Source organism: Rhinolophus hipposideros, assembly GCF_964194185.1.
Source record: "Rhinolophus hipposideros genome assembly, chromosome: 19".
In the NCBI taxonomy this organism is placed as follows: domain Eukaryota; kingdom Metazoa; phylum Chordata; class Mammalia; order Chiroptera; family Rhinolophidae; genus Rhinolophus; species Rhinolophus hipposideros.
In genome coordinates this window covers 40634948-40661974 of record NC_138065.1, presented here as the reverse complement: position 1 = coordinate 40661974, position 27027 = coordinate 40634948, and the positions used below count along the sequence as shown (strand labels likewise).

Sequence of the window (27027 nt, the reverse complement as noted above, 5' to 3'; positions counted from 1 at the left end):
TCATGGAAATATACAGAATAGTACAGGTGATGATGGGCAAGTCTGCGATTGGAGTGTTTGAAGTTGTAGCTGGGTTGATGGAGTCAGTTGCTCCAACGGGGACGGGCAGAGAGCAGATGAGTCTCCCATAAAAAGGATGTTCACAGTTCTCAGGAAAAGAGGGAAGTTTTTAACCATAGGAAAGGATACAGAGACAGTTCAAAAGTGGGTGATGTTAAAATAGAGGACTGATCTTTACTCAACTTCCCACAGTTCACAGCCCGAGAACAGAAACCATATCAACATAACACATGGCACATCATAGAGCCTGCATTAGAAAATAAAAACAATTTAAGTGGTACAACTTAAAATTTCCTGTGGCCCCTGTGTTAGCACTGACTCAAATACACCAAAATTACCGACCTATAGAACAATTTTTCAGGGAGCAACTAGTTCATAATGAAAGCTGTGTAGGCCAAGACATACAGTAATAAACTATCAGAAAAAGAACAGAGTAATTACTGTATCTTTCCACTTCCTGTGTGCATGAAAGTTAAGCTTTGTAAAGTCCATTTAGTTGTTTTCAGTTTAAAAGAGGAGATGCATGTTGCAGGTAATAAAATATAAAAACACTTAGCTTTGGAGCAAATCTGTGGCACAGCAGGAAGAACACAAATGAAATAGACAGAAGCCTTGAATTTCATCACTTGTTTAAAGACATTTTTACAAAAATATCTAGTGGGTAAACTTTAATCTTAGACGTATGTGCAGTAAAAATATACTAAGAGCTGCCTTTTTTTTCTTTTTTAAGTAAGGACAATGTCTATTTAATTCCTTTGTTGAGAAATCCTATCTGGCCTATAGGAAAAGCTTTTTAATGAGGATGATTTGCTTGTATTTAAGTATTTGCTTCAACACTACCTTTTCTGACCCCAGTTGCTGCTTAAGGAAAATTCCTTCCCATTTCACCCATATTCTGATCACACAAAGTAGATACAAGCCACTAGGAGAGAGGGAACCAAGAGAAGTCAGGGAGCCAGGTGCTCATGGAATTCCTACCGGAGAATGCTTTTTGAGCTTAAAAATACATTTCTGTTTATCCATTAAGCAACACAGAATACACATCAATCAAGAAAATCATTTCCCACCAGCTGTGTTATGCTGTGTCCCAGGGCCAGGACTCTGACAGTGACATCACAGCCCTCAGATGACACAGCCCCTTTAGAAAGACCACTGGTTTCTAGAGCTATTGATTTCCGGTCACTTTCAGAATCCAGGATCAAGGTCTGGGGCAACACTCAGGGCCAGGAATCCTGGGACAGGCTCTACATGCTAAATGAGGTTTTGACTTTACTCTCCAAAATACCCTAATTTCATTAGTTTTTAATCCCCAAAAGATGCAGTGATACTCTCCTTTTCCCTTCTTTGTAGGTCCCTGTATCCTCACTCAACATCTCTAAGAGCTGCCATTTTTAAAAGAATCACATTTCTCCTGGACACAGTCTATTTTCAAGCCTGACTAACTGCCCACATTTAGCACCAAAGTAATGGCTGGTGAGAGCAGTCTCTCACACTCAAACTCTGTAACTCTGTGCGCTAACAATAAGACCAGCCCGTCACTTGTCACATCAATTATGAGAAAATTTCCTCCAGGTGACTTGAACATCAGTGATGTTTCAGAAAAATCTTCCAACCCAAAACAGGAAAAAGAAACATGCTAACATAAAAACATCAATGAAAATGAGCTAAGTGTTTTGCTTATTTTGGAGACAACGTGATAGTTTTTTTTTTCATCTAAGATGTCTAGGAAAATGGTTCAGCTTTTTGAGTCATGGGCCCCTTTAATAATATGCTGAAAGTTCTGGATAGCAGGAAAATGAATATTGACTCAAAATTCTACCACTTCATATTCTCTGACCCCAAGTCAAGACATTTTGATTTAGATGTCTGTGAAGAATCCTTCTGAGCTAGCAAGACTAATACGTACTCTCAGTTACAAAATTATATCAGAATGAATTCTGTGGGAAGCCTACATTAGCCAATAAATATAAAAACAATGGGCTTGTCCTGGAAAAGGAAAGAAAAAGAGATTATATCTCAACGTTATTAATGTTTTAGTTCAGACTTCAACTTTTAAAATGGTGACTCTCTGGAATTAACAGGCCTCCAATCACCGTAACTTTAATACGCCGATGCATCAATGCCATTTCTTAGAGAGAATTTTCTATTTTCCTAATAGAAGCAGACAGGTTGTAAATGGGGTTTATTAACGAAGCTATCAAATGTTAATGCTGAATGACACACACACACAAAAACCAACCATGCCATTTAGAAATTGATCACACACCTCGCTGCTTAAATATCTGTAGTAGCTTGCTAAGGAAATGCAGTTCAGCAAATCAAAACCAGTAACTCAACGACTGCAAATTACTGTTCAGAAATAACTTCCAACATCATTTCTCATATAGTTAGTGGGATCTTAGCTGAATTAACCTTAAAAATCCTCGTTAGCTGCTCAATTTTCTAGCACAGTATACTAGACACAGTGGGCGACACAAAGAAGTATAGTTCACGGTGGAAAAATAGGACCCAAAAGGAAAAAAGAAAGCTCAGAATTTGAAGCTTATCACACATATAGAGGTAGGGTGGGTAGGATGATTTTTCCAAAAAGAAATATGGAGAAACCACATACTACGTTTATCCCTGCCCCGCTATAGAGCAACTGCTACCCTGTTTCCTCTATGGACACCGCCAATATCTGTTTGTGTCTGTGGAACATCAAGGAGTCATAGATATCCAACCACCCCTAGAATAAAGAAACCTGCTACTGCTCTGAAAGATTTGTGTCTGAAGCTGGTCTGACTTCCCTGCCTCATCTAAGCTCCACTGAACGGCATTCTTACAACCTGATGCCAAGTGCCTTATTTCTGCCGTCTCATCATGTCAGTCTCACTTGTGCTCAAATGATGAGTGCTTTGCGTCTAGACATCAAATGTTTATTTCCGAATTTCACTTGTAATTGTCAAGAGGCCAAATAATCCTATCAGAACAGCCATGTAACTTTTTATTAGGCACAAAGATCCTTGCTCCACTGAAAGCCAGGGACCACGTGGGCATCTCTATTCTGTTATTCTCCGTTACTTTTTTATATTTCACTCCTGCAGGCCAAATGAGTCTCTCTGATGACTTTCAATATTCATTCAGCAAATGCTTATTGAGCACCTACTATGGGCCTCACATGGTGCTGGGTACACAGGCAAAATATGGTCTCTGTCCTCTTGCTTACAAACAAGTGGAAAGCCCTGGGAGGAAGAGGGTAAGTCACCACTTCTTGTTAGGGGTATTAAGGGCTTTGTGCAGATCTTCCTGGTGACGAGCTCTGGAATATAACAGTTTACTGAAACACACTAAGCTCCACTAACCCATGATTTCCATGGATCTTCGTGGGAGTGGATCATATTGCTAGAAGACAAAAGGCGCTTCACTAGCACCTAAGAAGTCACAGGCTGGAGACTAAAAGTGGGCACAAGAAGGGATCTTATACCTCTTTCTCTCAATAGGTAGGACTTTAAAAAAAGAGAATATTGGGAAAGTGACAGCTTACCATGAAGAGGTGATTGGTGAATAGGATGGCCTTTTCTGTTTGATGCCTTTATGTACTACAATGGTGGACTTTGGGTAGGGTTGGAGTACATCTTATGAGGACAGAGAAGAAAGTCTTAGAGACAATTAGGTGGTATTTAAATTGAATATAAAAGAAAAAAGAAAGCAATGCTCGTGTAAAACCATGAACCCAGTTACCCAAAAGGTCTGTAGTCATGTCATAAGAAAAAGAATTGTTCAAGAGAAGCCATAAGACTCCTACAAGAAAACAACTGGGAAAAATTTCCAAAGTGAGACTCTCATGGGTCTCACAGTTATATGGGACCAATACAGGGCATGGTAACCTGAGAATAAGATGGTAAATACAATCTCATAATAATACTGGGAATTGGTAATATATATATATATATATATATATATATATATATATATATATATATATATATATATATATATATATATATATATATACATATATATAGTACCAAAGAAGGGATGTAAAGAAATATCACTTATCACCTGTGTGAAAAATCCATGAACCTAGGTAGTAAAGATGGGGAAGAGACATTTAAATGAGGATTAAATGAGAAGAAAAGATATCATATCGTTGATGACACTGAAATTAACAGACTATCTGGCCCAATGGAAGTAACGGATGACGTGTTCCTAATTTAGTTTATAATGCTGGCACAGAGGCATGAAATATTTGCGATGGGAAACTTCGACTAACCGAACATTTGATGGGAGATGATACACTAAAAGCAGAATGTCTGACAAGTTACTGCCTGGACAGGATAGCAACTTTATTTCTCTATAGAGAGAGGAAGTAACCAGGGAAACTGCTACTTGGATCTAATTCCAAGGAACAAAGATTTCATCCAATTAAGTGAAATAACGAACCTTGGGCAACAGCAATGATGTCATTTTAGCATATGACAGAGTCCACTTTACCCATCCTCCGCTTACTCAAGGCTTTTCACTATCTTTCAAAAACACACTTGCTGATGCACAGCGTTCAAGTTCAATAGACTACTCTCTAGTACCTCTACTCCACTTGCACGCTGTGTACTTATCAAATGTCTGTTGTGTTTCCTTCCAAACCTGTTCATGCTAGTTGTACTGCATATTGCGGATAAGTAATTTAAATTAAATATCATCCAAACTGACTAAATATTAGTGCAAAAAGTAAAGAATTGTTACTAAGTTGAATGTGTTGGAAAGTTTTGATAAGGAACTCTAAAAAGAATTGATAAATTAGGTGTAGGCAATTCAATAGTAAGTCTTATTTGAAAATTTCAAAACTGATGGATTCTGTGATCAGATTTCTTTACAAGGACTTGCCCGAGTTAAAGGAACTCAAAACCGAAAAGTACAAATGATACAAAAATTGACAATGTGGAACTCTAATCAATTTTCTAAAAAGAACTTTGGCCTATGTCAAAATATTTGTGAATTAATACACTTGTTTCATTAATATATTTTAAGTTAAAATAAAATATTCAAGGTACATGTATCTTTTTATGATTTGCTACGTTAACTGTCTTTTTGATTAGTTGTCCAACTCTATTCCAACATCTGGGGCAATCGACTCTGAAAAAAGGTTGAGTGGCACCCATCTGTCCACACAGTCTGTAATTCTGTTTACACAATATCACAGATTATGATTCCATCAAGGGAGAGTGAGGGGTGCCGACATAGTTCTATCATGACCTCTAATGTCAACAGGGCTAGGACAAAAAAATTAGTAAAGGGGGAGCTTCCCAAGAAGAAATGTAAGAGAGTGGGGGGGACTCTCCACAAAAAATGACAGATTAAGACCATAATTTACAAGAACCACCAAAAATGTTCTTTTAGTTATGTTAGGAACAAAAGGAATACCAGGAAGAGATAATTAGCACCAATGACATAATGTTGCTGGAATAACAAAGAGAAAAAAAGAGCTGCTTCGTTATTACTTTCGTCTTTGTCTTCTCTTCCAAGAAGAATGATTTTTGGACTTAAAATAATAGACTAAATATAGTGAGAAAGAGAAAGCCCAAGATTGGTAAAAAGATTTAAAGTGATCAGTGGGATACTGCAAGTACAATCCACTGTGCTGCAAAAATTCACAAATAAGATTGCTAAACTATTGCCAACCAGTAGAGGTGCTGGAAGAGCTGAATGGAGAAATGCAGATGTGATTCTCAAAAAAAAAAAAAAAAAAAAAGAAAGAAAAAAAGAAAGGAGGAATGAATGCAGATTTTGCAATCTACAGGCCTTTGAACTTAATTTTAGTACCAGGCAAGATTACAAAATTGCTATTAATAAGATAGCTTGAAATTTCAAACTGAAAAAATAGATCATAAATAGTATCCATTTCAAACCAAAAGCCGCTATCAAATGTACTTGTATGTCTTTTAAAAAGCAGGATGAAAACCAGATTGATTGCTATTGGAGGTGGGGGGGGGCACTTATTCTCCATTCTTCATATTTTCATAAAAGGGAATCTGGTACAACAAGAAAGAGAGATTGCCTACAGAAGCATGTAGGGTTCAAGACAAAGAAATGCACTGTCTCCTGCCTTGCCATGCCGTCAAAGCCTTTGAGGTTATCGCAAAAGTATGGCAGTTCCTTGGAAGCAAATAAGTTTAGGAAGCTCAAACAAAGAAAATGCATTAGTGATGCAGAGTGATGGTATGAAGGTAGGATGCTGTAGTAAAAAGAGGTCTGGCTTTAGACACAGAAGGACAAATATTGGATAATTCCACATACACGAAGTGAATAGGCATGTTCATAGACAGAAAGTAAAATGAGGTTATTATTTAATGGGTAGAGGGTTACATTAGGGATAACGAAAATGTTTTTCGTATAGATAGTGGTGATGGTTATACAACATTGTGAATATATGTAATGACACTGAATTTACATATGGTGAAAATGATAAATACTATTTTATGTCTATTGTACCACAATTAAAAAAAAAAAAGAAGTCTGGTTTTGACCAGACAGACCTGGGTTTGAATCCTAGATTCTTACAGGTTGAGCTCCCTTCCTATAAACGCAGGGGTAGGTGCTGATGAGGGTTTGGAGACCAGGGAGAATTAATTGTCTGGGACTGGATGAGAGGGTGTGGCCTGGCCCAGGAGCTTATATGAGGCAAGTGTCAAGGGTGGAAACTAGGTAGAATTCAGTTCAGTAACAAAACAACTGCCCAAATATGGATTGAGTGGCATTAGGAGATGAGTTACCTGTTACTGGAGGTGTTAAAAACCACTCGTGGGCTAAATAAGGGCATTCAAGCATAAAATGACCTTTAATTATCTTTAAGCTCTTCCAAAGGGGCAAGCAGGTGATATTTATTCTGTTAACATAATCTTAAACTATGAGACATATACAATAATGCCCTCAAAGACTGGTAAAGTGGAAAAATAATGGGAGTGGAAAAAAATTCTCAGATTATTTGTTTATTCAAGCTGGTCCCAGATAAGCACAAGCAAAATATGAAAAAATATGCAGCAAGAAGAAAAGATTCTTAGGAATAAGAATTGTCAGATACAATAATCATTATTAAATACACTTAAGGAATTTTTTTCAAGAGATCCTTGGGTATACAGGGTACTTAAAAGGGGCTAATTCAGAAACATTTCTGTCTGAAATAGGTCTAGATTCAGTTAACTCCAATTCAAAGCAAATATTTATTCATGTATTTATTCATTCAACAAACAAGTATTGAGGACAGATCACGGAATACAAAGAGGGTAAGAAAATGACACATTTTCTGCTACCAAGAGATTAGTTACTGTATTCCAGGAGATTCAGAAATTCAATGTGGATGATACATTGTGCTTCTAGTATGCCTTTTGTTTTAAAGCTATAATTTTTAAAATTGTTCACACTGCTTGACATCTAAGAAGTACCTCTAAGAAAATAATCAGAGATGCACATAAATATTTATGCATTAGGATGCTCACTGAAATATTATTTACAATAATGAAAATCTGAAAATGACCTTCAAGTCTAACAAGAGGAGAATGGTTCAATAAATTATAGGATATATGGAAGCTAGTGTCCTCTACAGCCAATAAAACTTATGCTTTAGAAGAATATTTCGTGATAAGGGAATTGTCTGTGACGATAGCAGTATACAGATTTATATATAAAATACGATCTGTGGAGATAGCACACTGCACTTCCTCTCAAAACAAAGCAATTATTAATCTTGTGATAATGCTTTCCTTTAGAGTAACTATCAAAACGGAGCTAGGGTAATGCAAAGGGGCGTTAATTGCACACATTCAAGTATAAAAATCACAAACTGGAATTTAAGTCTCAGTTCCTCATCTGGAAATTGGGGAGGATACTACTTATAGAAAATTGTGTAAAAGTGGCTTTGGGTGGTTGCTCTGCCACAGATCAGCTGTAAATAAGGCTCTTGCACCACCAGGCAGATAGCAATCACCATCACTATTACCATCATTATTGAGTGGAGGCCAAGAAAAAAAGCAATAAAGACACACTTCAGTGGAGTGTTTATTTAAAACAACTCAATCAAGATAATAATCTTTTATCTACTGTGTCTCCAAAATAGTTTTTTTTAAATCGAGGGTTATAAAGGTAAGGAGCCCACCGACTCCCAACCCAAGTGACTGTATTAGTCCCATTCGCTAGTGCAGCGGAGTCTTCATTAATTTACAAGCGCATCGTCTCATGACTGACCATCTATTACCTTGATGCTGAACAAGGTATCGGAGGCTGTCGGTCAGAAGCTGCACAATTTTTTCCCCGAGGCCAGCCAGGGTTGTTTAACCTAGTGAGGTGAAATTGGCTAAAGGTAACTGAATAATGAGAAAGAGCTAATGTAATTGATTTTTCCACTGTAATTTATTCCATATTCTTAAGCAGGCAGGCCCTGGACAAACTGCCTTTCCACTCCATCATTCTCCTGATATGTAATGGGGGCCATTAAGCTAGGTAAGAAGATGAATTACTAGAGATGATTACGTATGCCGTCAGCAGCCTGTGAAACGTATGCAGGAACAATAAAGATATCTAATGACCTGTCAGGGAGATGCTTATGCAAATGAGAACATCATGATTGTACTTCTGCTTGTTCATCTAAAGGCTATCATGATCTACGGAGGGAAAATGTTCCGTTGCTTGTAGCATCACAAATAAGACGCTGGTTTCATAGTAGGCTATGCCAGAAATGAAAATTCATGGCCAAATGCCTAATGCAGGTATACAAGGGCACAACAACGAACATAGATCAGCATCCAAGCTTATTTCCTTTGAAAACCATAATTTGATCAGTTCTTACTGCTCTCCTGAAGTTATAATTTTGGGCACTAAAAATTACTTGTAATCCTCAGAAGGAAAATATGTTGTAAATAGGTGTCCTCAGCATTTTTCTGCTCTTAAATAATAAATGATGTTTCTGACCCGAATTCAACCACCTTCAAGGTGTCTGTGAGAATGAAGACAAAAAGAGGTTGAGGAATCTGACGTAGAGCTGAATAGCAAACTCCTTTTGGGAGGAGGAACTCAGATCAGGTAATCGGAAGCCCAGCCGCCTCCTCCTCTTGTGGCTACACAGTGATATTGTACATACGAGCAGGATTTTGACTTCAGGGAGAACTTTATCCTTTAAATATGACATGTGTGGCCCCACAGACTTACTCTCCTGGGCCTGTCTCTCCATCTGCAAAATGAGCATGATAATAGTATCTACCTCAGAGGATTATTGTGAGGATTTAAATGAGGTAATGTGTAATAAATTCTTAATGTAGTGCCTGGCAGGTAACTAAAGACCTCCGTTAACAAACAATAGTTATTGTTATTATTATTAGTCCATCTGCCTATCTGATAGATCCACTTGGATATCCAACTTAGCATGTCCAAAACTGAACTCTTCATTTGCATTCCTAATCTTCCCTGTTTTAATAAGTGACAACTCCTTTCTTTCTGTTGCTTAGCTCAGAAACCTTGGAGTCGCCTACTCTATTGAAGCCACTATCATATTTCCTCCTATCCCACAGCAAATCCTGTCATCTCTACCTTCACTATATTTATAACCCAACCACTTCTCACTACTTCCAGCTACCCTTGAGCCCAAGCCATGCCTGACCTGGATTATAGCTCTAGCTTCCCAACTAACCTCTCCCTTCTGCCCTTGTCTCTCTTATAGTCTGTTCTCTCCATAACAGAGAAAGTAGATGATGTCATGCCTGGGCTCAGAACTCCCCAGGGTTTCTTATCTCAGAATAAAAGCCCAAGTCTTTCCAATGGCCTATAAATCCCTCTGTGACATGGCCCCACTTACCTCCCTGCCCTCCCAATGTTTGTGCCTGTCTAACCACACTAGCGTTCTTGCTGTTCCTAAGACAAGACAAGCTCCTTTCTAAATGCAGAGGCTTTGAACTTGCTATCTCCTCTGCCCATGATGTACCTCCCCCAGAAATTCCTGTATCCCACTCGAATATTAAAGAGGCCTTCCCTGGCCCTTTCCTCGTCTGAAGTGGTAGCCCTCATCATGCTCTTTTGCCTTCCCTGTTCTTACATTTCTTCATAATTTTATTACCACGTGCCATCCATCGTATTTGTTTATTTGTTTCTCCCCACCACCTCCTCCATGATGAAGTCCCTTGAGAGCAGTTTAGTCTGTTTTGTTCCTCTCAGTTCACAGAACAGGGCATATTCTATTGGATGCGTAGAATGGAAGGGATGAAATGAATTGCCTCACCACAGGAAGTAGATGTGCTCCATGAAGTTCTATAAGCTCATTCTAAGTAAGATTCTTTGAAGAGTCTGAATTAATTAAATGATCTTCTCACTAATAAGAAAACTGAGGCCTAAAAGACAACCTCAAGTCACATGGTAAGTGTTAGAACCCTGGTAAGTTAGAACCTCTTCTGTACCAAGTTTCATGAACTTGTCCCTAAAGTCCATGCTTTCTATTGAGCTTGGAGCATTCTGTAGTCTCAGCTCCATAAATTATAGAAAATGTCTATCAGTTCAGTTCTGGTTCGGAGCAGTACTATGATCCCCATTTAATTCCCATTACAGTGGAAAAAACCAAGGTTAGAGGAGGTTAGATAACTTCAAAAGAAAGGATTGCACAGCGAGGGATGGGGCCAGTACCTGAACTTGGGTAGTCTGCCTACAGAGCCAATATTCTGTTGAATCAAGAAAGCTGCACAGTTCACATTTATGATGAATGTTTTAAAAGGATTTATCAGCTCTGCAAATTTACTTTGTCCACTTTTCTAAAAATGGGACAAATACGCATATGTAATGTAAATATCATTTTGAAAGTTTTTATTACAAATCAATGTCTTACACTCATTTGTAAAACACACCATATGTCTATATTTATCCTCTTAACAATGAACAATGCAAAATTTAAAGAATATCCCTGGAGAAATGCTGAGTTTGGCTATCAACACATTTCAAGGCATCATATATTTTCATAAAAACCATATGGAGACACTAAGAGTTTATGCTCTCTTTCTCAGATGTCAACAGCTGTGAAAATCTGAAGTAAGCAAAGTAGTTATGGTATGACTTTCTCATGAAGGTGCCAAATAACAACATTGAAAAGAGGAAATTCCAAAACGTGAAACACGTTGGCAAGTGGACTACTCAAGTTCTCTTTGGACAGAAGGCATTCCTTATGGTTCTTCTCAGACCTTAGAAATTCTAGAGACCATTTAAAATGAAAAGAAATGCAAGTACAGAGAAAATGGGACATGCCAGAAAAACTTTTCCAAAGAGTGTGAGTACCGTAACTATGTTATTTCAATTTCAACAGCAAATTATATGATACGCTTACTTTATTTAAAAGTCCTAAGGGGAGAAAAAAAATGATGTATTGGCAGTACATCATTTAAGAGATTTTTGTCATCTAAACTCTTACCTTAAATACTATTTAAATATAAATGGGCCAAATGCAATCCTATGAAAATTAGTGTGTTACAGAGAGAGAGTGAGTTGGAGGGGGAGAAACCTGTGGGAAAGAATATTCTGCAACAAAAAGTCATTAAAGATTCTAGACATTCTCTTAAATTTAGCTATTGAGTCCAGAGTGGGAGCCAATAAAAGAAAATGGAAGGAAAGAAAATGAAGTCCATCATTTATTTCTTTTCATTGCTATCCACTCTACCACCTCCTGGCTAGGAGAAAGAGGTAGTCATGTTACGTGCTAGGATTCCACATGTTTCCATCCCTTTGAGAAAAAATCCAGAAGAGTAGTTTAACATTTCTTTATGAGCTTAAACATTTGACAGAGGGAAATGCAGGAGACCAGGGGCAAGAAGAATGACCTCAGGGCTTCTTTTTTTCTGGGTTCAGGAAGGAGTCAAGCCAGTCTGTCTGCCCACCTGTGCATGCAATTCTTTAGTAGCAAGAGGAAGCTGTACTTAACTTTTAAATTTAGGTCTTACTAATACCGTATTATGCCGTGTATAAGGCACTCCCGTATATAATGTGCACCCACATTTTGGGCCCAAGCTTTCAGGGGAAAAAAATCTTTCATTGTAATTTTTTCATTAAAATGTTTATTTATTCATATTTAGGTACTTTTTTTTGTATTATAAAGGAATTTTAGCATTATTTCTTTATTATTGCACTTTTAAGTCATAAGCATAAATAAAAGAACTAAAAACATTGACATAGATACAGAATTAGTACTACTCATATATAATGCGCATCCTTATTTTCCTCTCACAAATTTGGGCAAACATGTGCGCATTACACATAGATTTAAAAAAAATACTTGCCATTTTCAGTATTTTTATGTCTATGTCTGAATGAGAATATATTCTGGTTTGGACTGGAAACTTAAAGCTTGGAGATTTTTGGGTTTGGTTTAGTTTGGTTAAAGTACCACGGACCATGAAAAGAGTTCTGTTCCAGCGGTATGGAGACCCGGAGTACCAGCCCTGTGTCTGCCATTCCGAGCTATGTGGTTGGGGGAGTTCGCTCAGTCTCTAGATTACAAGAAAGGGGTTGTATTAGATGCTTATCTCTCAGCATCTTTCAGCTCAACACACCTTTTATGACGTGTTATCCAAGAACAACAAACAGTTTAAAAGACATATCATGTGAGCCACAGATGTGGCCTCAAATGTAATTTTAAGAGTTCTAGTGGAAGGGTCAAATTCGGTAAATCGATAATGTCATTAGACGTAAGCTCTTTTGCAGTTTGACTCACCCCCACAGAGCTCGCTATCTAGACACTCGTAGTTAGACTTAGCTAGTTTGCAGTAAGATGTACCCTGATATTCGGAGATTTTCTCTTGGTTTCTCTCACTAACTGAAAACCCTGTTTTGTTCCCTTTCCTAAATCTACACATACCTCTTAATCTATTTATTTAATCAACAGAATCCTAATCTGAAAAGAGCAATTTCTTAATCCTCAGGCGCCCCGACACTGACACTGGAATCCGTTTTGCAATTCCCTTGCAGTTTTTCCTGGTGACACATAAAGCCCCAGGCCGTGGTGGCCAGTCCCAGTCCAGAGATAACATTATCTTAAAATAGACCAGATCCCCAGGAAGCATTGTCAGCCCTCAGGCCTGCCTGACTGACTCTACCTTTTCTTTGTTTTTCTTCTTGGGTACCTGTGAAAGTTTCTGACTGGTCTAAGAACAAGGAGATGGCCTTTGAACAGGGAGTCCACCATCCTCCCTGAATGCCGGCATTCTGAATAAACATGCTTTTCTTTCCACCAACCTTGTCTCTCGATTTTTAACTTTTTCAAGCGGCCAGACCTTAACACGTTATCACTAATAGCATATTAAAATTTTTTAACAGATTAAGTTAATCTTAATATATTTTATGTAACCCAATAGAACCAAAAATAGAACCACTTTAACACATAATTGCTGTTCAGTAATATTAACAGGGTATTTTATATTCTTTGTACCAAGTCTTCAACACCGTGTGTGTATTTTAAACACCTGCATCATATCTTAATCTAGACCAGTCACATTTCAAGGGCTCAGTAGTCACACAGGTCTAACACCTACCAATCGGACAGCTCAAGATTAGAGGGCTTGAAATTTTCTTGTCTAAAGATAAAGTCACAGCTTACTCTCAAAGCAGGAATATACTTAAAGTAGAAAAACTATTCATTGAAATGTTAGGGTCAACAAGATGAGGTAATTTAAGGGAAGAGGTGATCAACGAAGGGATAGGATTTTTGATGGGAATTGCCAAGCAGAAAGATACAGAAGGAAGCTGTGTCATGTGGAAACTGAAATGATGTTTGCCACCTCCAGACCTGGTCTATAAAATGTTCGCACCTGTCACTGTCCCTCCTCTTATCTGCAGACATACCGTGTTTCCCCGAAAAGAAGACCTAGCCGGACAATCAGCTATAATGCATTTTTGGAGCAAAAATTAATATAAGACCTGGTCTTATTTTACTATAAGAATGGGTATAATGTATAATATAACATAATACAATAATACAATATAATATGATACCAGGTCTTATATTAATTTTTGCTCCAAAAGACACATTAGAGCTGATTGTCCGGCTAGGTCTTATTTTCGAGGAAACACGGTATGTAGGGTATCCAGTTAAAGTCCTTGTGGACCTACAAATAATGGATCCAATAGATCAGGAGTTCCTAATATGGGGTCTGTGGCCCCTTATGGGATCTGCAGAAAAAATTCAGAGGGTCTAAAGTTGAATAGGGGGAAATAACATACTTTTTTATTAACCCCAGCTCAAATTCAGCATTTCCTTTAATTATGAGCAAACCACAGTAGAATTTAGCAGTACTTGTGACTCTGTTATCAACAGAGATCACAGATTTTTTTTAGCAGATTTCATTTGCTGCATATGTTAGAATAGCACTTCATCAAAATGACAGCAGTTATTAGACCCACCACGAGACCTTGTCTCTGAATGCATTAATAAAGAAGCATACACATTATATTACAGATTCTAAAAATATTTTGATAACTGTATTTTAATAAAATTGGTTTCTTTTGTAATCCTGTGTATTTTTTTTTTTAATTAAAAAACGCTATGCTGAGAAGAGGTCTGTTAGGTTTTCACCAGACGGCCAAAGGGAATCATGGTACAATATGTTAGATGGGAAAAGTCTGGGTCCCTGAGTGACCCCGCCCCCCTTGTCTATCCCACATGGAATCACATCGTATGGCATAATGAGTGAGATATAAATCATTATCCTATCAAGCCACTGAGATTCCGGGAGTGTTCATTTCAGCAGTCAGCCTATTCTGACTAACATACAGCTGAAATCTGGCTTCAGGCCACTGGCCATTGGTTGTGACTGTGACCAGACCCTATGACCTGAAGAGAAAGACACTGGCAGTGAAGTGCTGGTAAAGTAGGTCTCAAAATAAAAGAAAAAAAAGATCCACCTTGGCTGATTTCAAGATACCAATCTGATGTCGCTAAACTCTCAGTTAGAAAGGGGTGCCCGGAATCGGCATTGCCAGCCATGTGAGCTAACTTCTGGCACATCACCGGGGCTGGTCTCCCCCATGACAAGTTCCTAGAAAGGTGTCTTGCTACTGCCTCCCCTGATGTGAGGGAAGGGGTATGTGTAGAATCTTGACAATAATTGTTTAAAGGCTCTCTTTAAACCATTGTGCCTAACACTTTCATAATGAATAAATAAAGCAAAATACCTTAGAATGCAGTAATTTGTGAATTCAACAAGCTGTTACAAAGAATCTAATTAGTACTAATTACAATCCTAGAGTGTCCCAACAAATTATAATGCCATTGTTTCTGTGGAGGCATTGTGTTTAAACACTCTGAAACATTAATTAGTCTACAGAGCAAATGTGTGAGATAGGTATTATTTGGCAGTATCTGAAAGCCAATTATTTATTCTAGGAAGGCCTGATGCCATTACTGATAGTAAAATCAAATTGATTAGCATAATAGTAGGATGAGGAAATCAGATAATTATACTACCTTCCTTTCTGAGCTCCTTTTATCTCACTGGGTGTTACTGATTGTCTTCATTTTACTTAAGGGAAACTGAAGGCAGTCCGTTGAAGGGTCCAAACTCTACGGAGAATCCAGCTTCAGATTTAGCCAGTCCTCAGATTATCATGGCTGTTTTTCAATTTGAAAGCTCTAGTTCTGAGTCTTGTGTGCCTTGCTTCCCAAATATAAATATATTCTTCTATAATGAAGAAAGTGTGTAAAACTACCACTTTACTTAAAGTTTTTAAATGACCTACTTACTGTGCCTGCTTCCACCTATTCGTAAACTCCATATTATGTTTTGCTAATACATGAATTTTAATTTCTGGATTATGCTATTTATAATCTCATCCACTGAAAATACTTACTTCAAAAAATAGTCAAATCATTTAGAATTAAGATATAGACTCAAAGGATAAAATTACTGGTTTGACTCATTTAAAGTACATAAGTCACTGTTCAAATCATATCAAGTTGATACTCTTTTTCCGTTAAAGAAAAAGTTATGTGGACAAGACTTGGAATTTTCAAGAACACTTGTTACCTTTTCTCTGAAACATTTACTTGCCTGGCACACAGCAGGCATTCAATAAATGTCAGTGTTTGCTGTAATTATTATTATTATCATTCCTCAGACTAGGAATTGATATCCCAGTTGATAGTTATGCTCTTAGGTTTTAGTCATGCTCTAAAATTCTTATTTACTTTAAGTTTAAACAGTACATTTCAATTAACGTTACTAATTTAATCCTCTCCAATGGAACCATTTAAAATATTTGTACTCCAGATGTTACACATTTTCTATTGCTGCTAATAAAATTTATCTTAATCTAGCTCCAAGCCTGTGTCTGTGTTGTTTAGGCAATTATTCAGACATCTCTAACTCATTCCGTATGACTTATGTAGGAAATAATTTTTAAAAACAAATGTGTTCAATCCAAATTGGGAAAAGCCTCTGAATTCTTTTGAGCTAATTACAGAAATTGTCATTTGTCCTGTGTGAGTCTCAAAGGTAATGGCCCATGACCACTACTAACAATGTCCTTTTTGAAAAAAAGAACATCCAGTTTCCCTTCATTTCTGAGTTGATCCTGCTCAGCGGTCCTGGCCACAGACCAGATCTGCTCTGCCCCTCTGCCTGATCTATTGAGAATGCTGGTAGCAGGTACTCCAGCAACGTTCTCCAACAGATGTTCCAACAGACTTCAAAAACACAGTAGTCACATTGTTCTTTCCCAAAGACTGGAGAGAAGAATTATTTTGTCGTATCTTCCATTTCTCTCTTCATCATGCTCATATTTTCCTCTACTTGCACGTACGGAACACATTTATAAAAACTGTCTTGACATCCTTGTTTGCTAATTTCATCAAGTCTGTAATTCCTCAGGCTGTTTCTATTGATGGATTTTTTTTTTTCTTAGAGTTTTGGATATTTTCCAGCTTCTTCATTTGCCTAGTAATTTTGGATTGGATGCCGGCTATCGTGAATTTTACATTGTTGAATGTGTAGTTTGTTGTATCCCTATAAAGAATATTAAACTTCGTTCAGGCATGCAGTTCAGTTACTTAGGATCAGTTTGGTCCTTTTGAGGTTTGCTTTCACATTTTTTATTTGTGCAGGTTGAGAGCACTCTTGAAGTCTAGGGCTAATTTCTGCTTGCTACTATTGAGGACTCTGTACAATGCCCTATGCATTACAAAGTCTTCCGATTTTGGACGATGGGAATATGAACTATTATCGAGCTCTTGGATGAGCACCAAGAATTGTTTGGCTCTATAAATCCAAAGACATGTGATCTTCTGCTCTAGAAAGGTTTTGTATTATTTCTTCAATAATTTTTGTTGTTGTTGTTCTCTATTTTCTGGGACTTCAGTGAGTCACATACTGAAACTTTTGGATTGACCCTTTAATTGTTTTTAATATTGCCTCTTCTATTTTCCATCTTTTGATCTTTTTGTTCTATTTCCTGCAAGATGTCCTCAACTTCATTTTCCAAAGCAACAATTGGGTTTTTTAAAATCTTGATCACTAAATTGTTAATTTCCAAGAGGCATTTCTTACTCTATTATTGTCATTTCTTCATTGCATCCTGAACTTGTTTTGCAAACCTAATACTTCTCTTATATTTTAGGATATTCATTATAGTTTAAATTTTTTTCCCCTTTCATTCATTTATTAATCAAATATTTATTGATAACAAACCATGTACCAGACACTGAACTATTTTCTGAGACTATGGCAACGAATTACGACCCTGCTTTCATGGAGCTTACATTCTAGTGGTGATAGGCAGGCAAAAGAAACTTAACAGACAAATACATATGTCTGTTAGCAGTAAGTGCCACGAGGGATCCTCTCCCATCCAACCTCTCTCCCTCTTGCTCACGACACTCCAGCCATACCACCCTGTCTTCAGTTCCTTCAAGATCTATCCCTTCCTTCCCCTTCTATATGTAATTCTCTCTACTCAAAATTCCCCTGGTTTTTCACAAGAATAACTTACTATCCTCTTGAGCACCACATCTTACATGGATCTCATCTTCTTGCCTTATCATTACCATCAATTTTCTGTCTCAATGTATTTTTTATTCCCTTCCCTCCATTCATGTTTCTCCTTGCTAACTGAACCTGACTTGTGCAGGTATCCATGATCTTCCCAAGCCTTTAGGAAATGTCGCCCTTATCCCTACCCCAGGGGTAAATCTGGATTAGTCTAGCCAAATCATGATAATCCCATACTCTTGCCAGTGATGGCTCAGGAAGGAATGTCTGACCTAATTCTAATGGGATGTAAGTGGGATGTAAGGGAGAGTCTGCTAGGGAGGCCTCTGGGAGAGGTTTGCTCTTTATAAAGAGACCCAAAGAAGAGAATATCTACTTTTCAGCCTCTGAGACATTTTTTCACCTAAGAATGTGATATGGTTTGCTGCTCTAGTCATCTTTCAGCCATAAGGTGAGCTAGCACACAGAGAGTAGAAAGAAGAAAATAAGCTGATCTTTGGTGATATCATCGAGCCACTAAATTAGTCTATCTTCATACTTCTTTATGTTCCCATGAGCTCTTCTTGAGGAATCTACCAGATAATGAGCTTCAAACACCAGAGAGACATCAACATGAGGACTGATGCATTAAATAATACTTCTGAAAAACAGTAAAGGAGAAAAGAGAATATAACGTAATGGTTATATTCTCTGAGACAGTAAAGTCACAAAATAAAATTGGAGGAGGACGGGAATAGCATATGCAAAATCTTTGTTACTGATTCTTAGAACAGTTCCTTCAGTAGTTTTCTACAATCATAGTTGATGATGGTATCATCTGTATTATTGTCTCCCACTGTTGCATATACTAAGTGGGATAAAGTAAATGAGAATTTGGGGATATTTAATTCTATCATCCTGTGCTTTGGGAACCGAGAAAAAGGGAACTATTAATATAATGTAGACAATATACACTTTTTCCTACTTCTGTCCACTAAAATGGTCCAGAAACAATGGTCAACCTAGTCATAGCAATGAGCCTCCATAGGCCCAAAATGTCGTCTTGAAATACCAGTTCCCACTAAGAGAAATCAGGGCTTCTCATAGATATTGCTTTTTCCAAGTACAGCCTAGGAAATAAACAAGATAAGCCTACAATACCCTGACCTACCAAATAGCAAAGAAGCTATCGAACACTGTTAGGGTAACTCAGGAGCCAACCTGAAGAAGCTTTCTTTGCCAATGACGGGAAATTTGAGCTTCAATAAGGATAAGAATTACAATGGAATTCATGAGTTCATAATGATATTTTTTAAATGAATTGCTCACCTTTGGGGGAATGACAGAAACCAACACATTATCTTGAAAACTGGTAAATAAAAGGAAAGGATAAATTTTTGGTCCTGCCTTTCCTGTGTGAACTATAGTACGAGGTAACCAAATAGTAGATAAGGAAAGTAGCACTCTATAAAATTAATAAATAAAAACACAGTGGCATAATTAGAATATCACCATATGTTGTACTCCCAGATAATTAATGGATCCTGGCCATAACTATTAATGGTTGCTAAAATCACGAAAAGAGACAACCACGAGTTATGTGCCTCCAAATGAAGAACACAACACCACCTATAGTCTTGACAAAAGTATTAATCCTGAGTCTGATCAAGACTCACAGTCACTCTTCCAATTTGTAGAAAATACAGGAGACATGTGGGGACCATTAGCAAACGCCAGACTGTGGAAAACTCCGCATGTCAAATAGCCCTGCTCTTTCAACAGATGATTTGCAAGTAAAAGAGAGACAGGTAGGGGAAAATAGTAGATCCAAAGAAACTTAAAACAGATAATTTTTAAATAGGCAAGACTAAACCATAGTGTTTAAAAATTCATTGTTGGTTGATAAAACCATAAGGAAATATAAGGAAGACACGGGTATAAAATCTTGGATTAGTGAGTGGAATGGTAGTCCATTACTGTGGTAACCTCTAATGAATCATAATTTGTAGTATTCATGACTTCATGGAGTACCCACCTCTTGAATCGGGGCTGACTCCAGACTTAATTTAACCAATAGAATGTAGCAGGTAATGCTGTGACATTCTAGGCCTAAGACATAAGAAGCTCTGGCAGCTTCTAGAAGCTTTTGTACTCTTGCAAATTCTGAGTCACCATTTTAAAAATCCAGTACCTTACTGGAAAGACCAGGTTAAAAGGTCACCTGGAGAGACAGAAAGCCTTCCAAGTTGGCTATCCACCAGCCAATCAGTCCGTGGAAGGCAGCCTCAGGAATGACCACCAGGCAATATAAGACGTAGAATTGCCCAGCTAAACCTAGGGCAGATAGCATAATTGTGAACAAATAAATAGTTGTGTTAAGAGCCAGTATCTTTGGTGGGACTTTGTTGGGCAGCAATAGGTAACTGAAAATAGTGGTTATTTTGGGAGAGACAAAAAGGTCTAGGACTGGGATGGAGAACATGGAGGCTTCTAGGAATGGCTAGTGATGTCTTCCCATTTCTGGACCTGGGTGATGGCTGTAAGGATATATGCCTTATGATGACTCACTAAACTCTGTATTCCTTTCATGTGGTTTTCCTGAACCTATGTTTTGTTTTAAAATAAAAATGGTTTTTTAAAAATAAAAAAGAAATAACATGGTCTGGCACAGAGACATTTACTCTTCTTTCAAACTTCCTTCAGACGATGGACTTTTATAAAATCGCTATGGGGATCCTAGTCAAAACTATTAGTTTATTCTAATCCTACAGATATCAACATCCAAATACCACCAAGCATAAAAATATAAACTGCTTTGGGTCCTACACTTTGCAATTTGCAAAACTGAATTAATTGCTTTCATATCTTTCAATCTTTCCTTCTCCCCTCTAAATGAGAAAAAAAACATGCAGTACTAAAAAAAAAATAAGCACTTTTATAAGCTGGCTTGCATTTTCTTATTGGCAGCAACTTGCTAGTGTCTTTTTTTAAATGGATTTTCCAGTTTCAAAGGAGAAAATCTGTATTACATTTGGGATTTTGTTTGGTGATGGTGGTGGTGGTGATGGTGTGTGTGTGTGTGTGTGTGTGTGTGTGTGTGTGTGTGTGTGTGTGTGTGTGTGTTGTTTTAGTTTGGAACAGTTAGAATTTTAGTCCTCATGTCCTATATTTTACTAAAGTGCTTTAAACAGACTGCAGCAGATGAATTGTGCTCTTTTATTCTTTTGTCTTCCTTTGCATTATTCTTTTGTCCTTACTTCTGACTTGATTTCCAATTTCACAAAGCAAATTGTTTTATGCACCTTTTTTCTTAAAATGATAGTACCTAGCTTCACTGACCAAAAAAAATTAAAATGTATGATTAGGAGATTAAAAGTCAGCACCGTTAATTCACACTACATATTTTGTAAAACTTTCACAGTACATTTATTTTAGTTATATTAGAAACTACTATTACAAATGAGCTCCTGCTGTTGCACTTTCTACTTGGGGACCCAGTTCAGACTTTCCCCAAGATTAAAATAGAGTAAAACTACAATCAGTTCAGGAGTCCACAGCAAAAATAAATTAAAAATAAAAAAACACTTTAAAATCACTATTGTCTTTAAGTCTTTAAACAATGGAGTATTTTGCAGCCATAAAGAAGAATGAAATCTTACCATTTGCAACGATATGGATGGACCTAGAGAACATTACTCTAAGTGAAATAAGTCAGACAGAGAAAGACAAATACTATATGATCTCACTTATATGTGGAATCTAACGAATAGAATAAATGAACGAACTAATCAGAAACAATCTCAGAGATATAGAAGGAAAACTGAGGGTTGCTAGGTGGGCGAGGAGGGGTTGGGGATAAGGGAGAAGCTGAGGTAATTAGAAAGAACAATAAATAACCACAAGATTGCCACGGGGATATGAGAGTCAATTTGGGGAATATAATCAATAACGTTGTAAAGATTTTGTAGGGTATCTGATGGACACTTGCTTTATTAGGGAGATCACCTCAGGGATGATGTAGGTGCCTGATCACTGCACTGTACACCTGAAGCTGAAGCTAAATAACAATGAAGGTCCACTATAATTTTATATATATATATTTTTTTTTACAAGAAGCAGAGTACAGCATAAGGAATAGAGACAGTGGAAATGTAATGGCTGTATGAGATGTCAGAGGGGTAGTAGATTATCACTTTGTGAGGGGTATAAATGATAAATGTCTAACTATTACAGTGTTTTGTACACATGAAACTAATAAAAAAATCACTATTGTCATTTTAAGAGTTACTATTACTAAAGCACCCTTGATGGTGGGGTCCTCTTGCAGCCAGTGCCCATAGACAAAAGAAGTGTTCCATCACGAGGAGATTTCGATTTAGCATCTGATTCTATGAGTTCATGAAACCATGAAGTTGGACCCAAGAAGGAAGGTCACTGTTTCTTCCACAAGTGCAGGAGAAAATGTTAATTTGTCTCAGTTTAGTGTCTTATTTGTGACGAATCTAAGAAATTCTCAATTCACACTAAATTCCTAAAGTCTTGGTTTCCATTGATAAAAACTGAAGGTGGTCGAAAGTAATTACTTGCACTATGCACTATGCACTATAGATTTCCAATGGGCGATTGCTTTCCTAATTCATCACAGCTTTATTGGTAGTTCATCACTAGCTTTATTGGTAGTTTGGTATCCTTGAAGGCATTTTTCAATCAAAACATAATGTGATCAATATACGTTTGTGCATTATTTCTACCGGGCCCTCTCCTTTTTTCTCCCATCCTTGCTATTCCCATCTGGGGACCTGCAATTCCTCATTTTTGAGGAGTATACATTCATTTCTACAAAGTAGGAACTGAAACAAATACTAACAGTATAATCTTAACCTACTTCCTACTGCCATTACTAGCCAGATACATTGAACTTTAAGATGACATAGTCATAACGATCCAGAGAAATCAGACCAGTTCATATGCCCATCTCCTACCAACAAATCATGACTGAAGAATAAGCAAATGTGTGAACTTGTACTACACATCTAGACTGAGTAGACTGCAAAGATGTACAATTCTCCTACCTTCCATTCACCTTGTCAGGGGAGATTTTACTCTAGATACTGTTATCAGCTTAAATTTCATGTATAGCCACCTAAGTTAACCCTTACAGTATTAATATGAGAAAATTCTCCGGAGAAAAATACATGTTTTTAAGCTGAAACTCATTTCTTACTTTAAAGCATCAGGGCCCTGGAAAACAACAGTTTCCCTAACTGCTATTTGCTGCTACCAGGCCTAGAGGTATCTACCAGCCCCCACCCCAGGACCTGGGTATCCCATAGTTCTCAGCTGCAGCACTGATTTTCTAAGCATAGAAGGAGAAAAGTGCTCTAAATTGGCCACTGATACCTGGATTATATGAGCTTTCTTTTTCATTACAGGAAGACCTTTTTAGGTCAGTGCTAACAGATGACACTACCCATGTGATCACAAGTTGGTCTCAGTATTATTTATTAATAGAAACATCTTATCAAGGAAAGTTACTGTAAGTCTTCTAGAAACAATCCCAAATATGTATTCTGTTGTAAGAAACATGAGCGTGGTAGTAATTTTCAAAACCAATATCTTTAGAAATAAAGTAACTCCTTAACACTTCTGATAACTGTTTACCTAGAGATTTCCTAAAGCCTACGAAATAATGTACTCAAAACATTCATGTGACAAAGATCAGTATCAACACAGCTTTGAGGCACACAAACCAAACAATAGCTGTTCAATGATTTGTCTAAAAGCAAATGCTGACTCAGATGGTTGCTTCTAACACACAATATTAAGAAAACTCACTCCAAATAGACTCATTATTCTCCATGTGTTAGCAAAGTTTATCATGTTTGAAAGAAAGTTATTGTCTCAGCTACAGGAGCTTACAAATCTATATTTCACTGGCAGCTACTTTGTGAGAAATGGGTTATAAAATTGTATTTAAACTTTACAGTCACACTTTCAGTCATTCTGCTTACAATTAAATCAAAGCTTGAGAATATTTATGAGCTAAGGGATGGGCAAATCGGGGAAGACAGAGTGATGGGGTTTTTTTGTTTGTTTTTCAGGGATCTGGGGCTTCAAAACCATCAGGAAATCACAGCCTCATGACCTTCATTGGCTCATGCACTAACAATTCACGACACCAAGCATTTTTCCAATGTTCTTTTCTCCTTTGCCAGGACTTGTATTCTCAAATGAGGCAACGTCTCATTTTCTCTGGAGGTATTCTAACTTTAACGCTTCTCTTCCCTCTGTCCCTACATACCTTGAAAATGCCCTCCAAAACAAAGAACAAGGAGATGAAATTGAACAGACTAGAGGATGTCACACAATCTGCTGTAGGTTTATTCGTTCAGAGTGCATTCATTACAAGTCTTCCCTGTGTGCTAGCTATGGCATGCTTTTGTAGATCTAATAATTTAATATCAGAATTAAAAAGGTAACACATTTTCTTTCACATGAGTACAATGTTTGCATGAGTATGATAGCCACAACTGTCCTGGTCATGAAGTTTTCTTCAGGGAAGTTAATCCCTCATATTGCTGGACGTCCAATGATCACTGTAGACGGCCATGCTTCAACTTTAGGTGTTTCTAAGCTTTTCAGTGAAATAAAGTCTTATAAAATAAATGCCACGAACATGTCTTGCTCATTACTCAATCAATGCAAGCCCCTTCTCCCTATGTTCTCCTATGTTGTCCCCTACATAATGGTGAAAACAACAAGCATATAGCCAAATGTATAAGATGAAGGCAGGCTGAGTTTAGCTCTTTTACTGATAGAAACAAGTCATCCATATTTTTCCTGTTTTAAATAAACAACAGTGAAAGATAAAACAGTGACCAATTTTTATCCCCTGACAGATGACCTTCTAGCTCCAAAAACACCTGAGCAGGAATCTGGAAAATCAATTACACTGTGCTCAAGTGCCCTGACTTGATATCCTTTTCAAATGAATTTAAATGTTGTGGTGACTGAAAACAAATATTGAATAAAGATACTAAATAAATGCTTTCTTTTTTTAGGAAAAGGTTCAGGGGCCAGATAGAGGTATCAGGAAGAACTTAACCATTTCTTTATAGAATTAGGGTAAAACTTTCATACCCAGTTTAGAAGGTATCTCTAAAGCCAGAAACACACTAAATTCATAAGAAAACCAAATGTTAGGTATCGGTTGTGGGCAAGGTTACAGGGGGAGGGAAACCAGGGAGACCGAGTACACCCAGGAGATAGGAATCATGATTGCCTGCAGTTTCAGTTCAACTTGGTGTTTTTCTTCTGCATCCACTCTTTTCTGAGTCACCTCATCTCTGAAAGTCTCCCAAAAATGAGTCTCTCCCCGTCGACAACTTTAGCAAGCAACGGTTACAAAATATTCTAGTGTTCCTCTTCTGCTTTCTCCCTTCTCCGGGGAGGGAAGGGAACCGTACAACCTGGGAGCACAATGAAATTGTCCTTTCTGCCTCTGATGAAATCATCCCCCAAGTAACAGTGTGAAGTTCAAGTGAAGGTGTGGCCCACGCTGCGTTTTACAAAAGAAGGCCAGCCTGACCAGGAGGGAAATTCTGCGTGATAGGCCGGGAATCCCCAGGGAAATCTCGAGAAACGAGGGATATCCCCGTGGTTCTCTGCGGCAACTTCAGAAACAGTTCAGCTCCGGGTACAGGAGGGCGAGGTGTTTATTGGGGTGATGGTGGGGAGGGCGGGGGTAGACCCCTAGGGGGGGCGCAGCGGGGGAAAGGAGGTCATGCCCCACCCCGCAGCCTGCACCTGACTCAACCATCGGGCGGCGCTTCCCGAAGCATCCTGAGCCCCACACCAGCCGAGGCCGCCGGCCAGCTACACCCGCCCTGGGTCGGACCTGGGGACCCCGTGCCAGCCGGTAGAGAGTGGGGCAGGGACACTGGGGCGTAGTGCGGGGCCCCGCTCGGGACGCCCCCTGTAGGCGGGCGTGGCCCAAGGGTCCCGCGGGCAGGCGTACCTCGGATGTAGGCGCACTTGCCCTCGTCCAGCTGGCTGGAGGATGAAGCGCCCATGGCGGCGGGGCGCGCGGGTGCTCGCAGGGGGAGACGGCCCGGCCCGCACCCGGGGCGGCACTGACGGCTCCCGTGGGCGACGGCTGCTCGCTCTCGGAGGCTGATACGGCAGGCTTCGGTGCTCTGCAGTTAAAGAGCCAACTTCCTCCGAGAGGCGCCGCCTTCTGGGGCGCCTCCCTCCAGGTCCGCGCCCTCTAAGGGACTGTGGGTTGGCCAGGGGCCGTCTTCCCGCCCTGGTTTCTCTGCTGAGCTCCGAGGGGATGTCTCGTGTGGAAGGAATTCCTGCTCCCTCTCTTCGCCGGCTTCCCCTTCTTATGCTCAGCGGTTTAGGGCAGCTGAGAAACACCTTGGGGTAAATGGATCATTCCTCCGGAGATTGAAAACATCTATGAGCTGGAACCTTCCCCACTCACACACTACAGAGTTCTAGATCTCACTGGGTAGCGTGACCTCTGGTACAAGCAGCAAGAGTTGTTCTCAAGCATCACCTAAGCACTTGTTAGAAATGCAAAATTTCAGCTCCCTCTCTGCCCCTTTACAGAGAGAGAGAGAGAGAGAGAGAGAGAGAGAGAGAGAGAGAGAGAGAGAGAGAGAGAGAGAGAGAGAAACACCACTCTGGCGGGGGGGGGGGGGGGGGGGGGGGGGGCCAGCAATCTATATTTTCACAGGCGCTCCCAGTAAATCAGATGCCTGCTGAAGTTTGAGAGTCCGTGGTAAACTGTACCTTCCTGAAAGCAAGAAGTTGGACCAAGGAGAGCGTGGTGAATGAAGGGAGAAAAAAAAACAGAAGTGGAAAAACTTAGGGAAAACCTAAGGCTGAGTCCTACAATGCTCCCAGCCCTGAAACGTCTCGTTCAAACTCTGTTCTTCCACCTTTAGGTTCAGTTCCTCTCCTTGACAAATTGGAAATAGTTCATCAGAAAGAGCATCTGTTCTTTTCC

General features: G+C 38.7%; 1 protein-coding gene across 1 annotated transcript in view; it reads right to left on the bottom strand.

Moving 5' to 3' along the window:
* Positions 1 to 26612, bottom strand: part of NIBAN1 (niban apoptosis regulator 1) — a 131467-nt gene extending 104855 nt beyond the window's left edge. The window contains exon 1 of the mRNA XM_081024735.1: positions 26032 to 26612. Coding sequence (XP_080880861.1) covers positions 26032 to 26086 — 55 coding nt within the window. The 5' untranslated portion in view covers positions 26087 to 26612. The remainder of the gene's footprint in view (positions 1 to 26031) is intronic.
* Between the last annotated feature and the right edge of the window lie 415 nt (positions 26613 to 27027).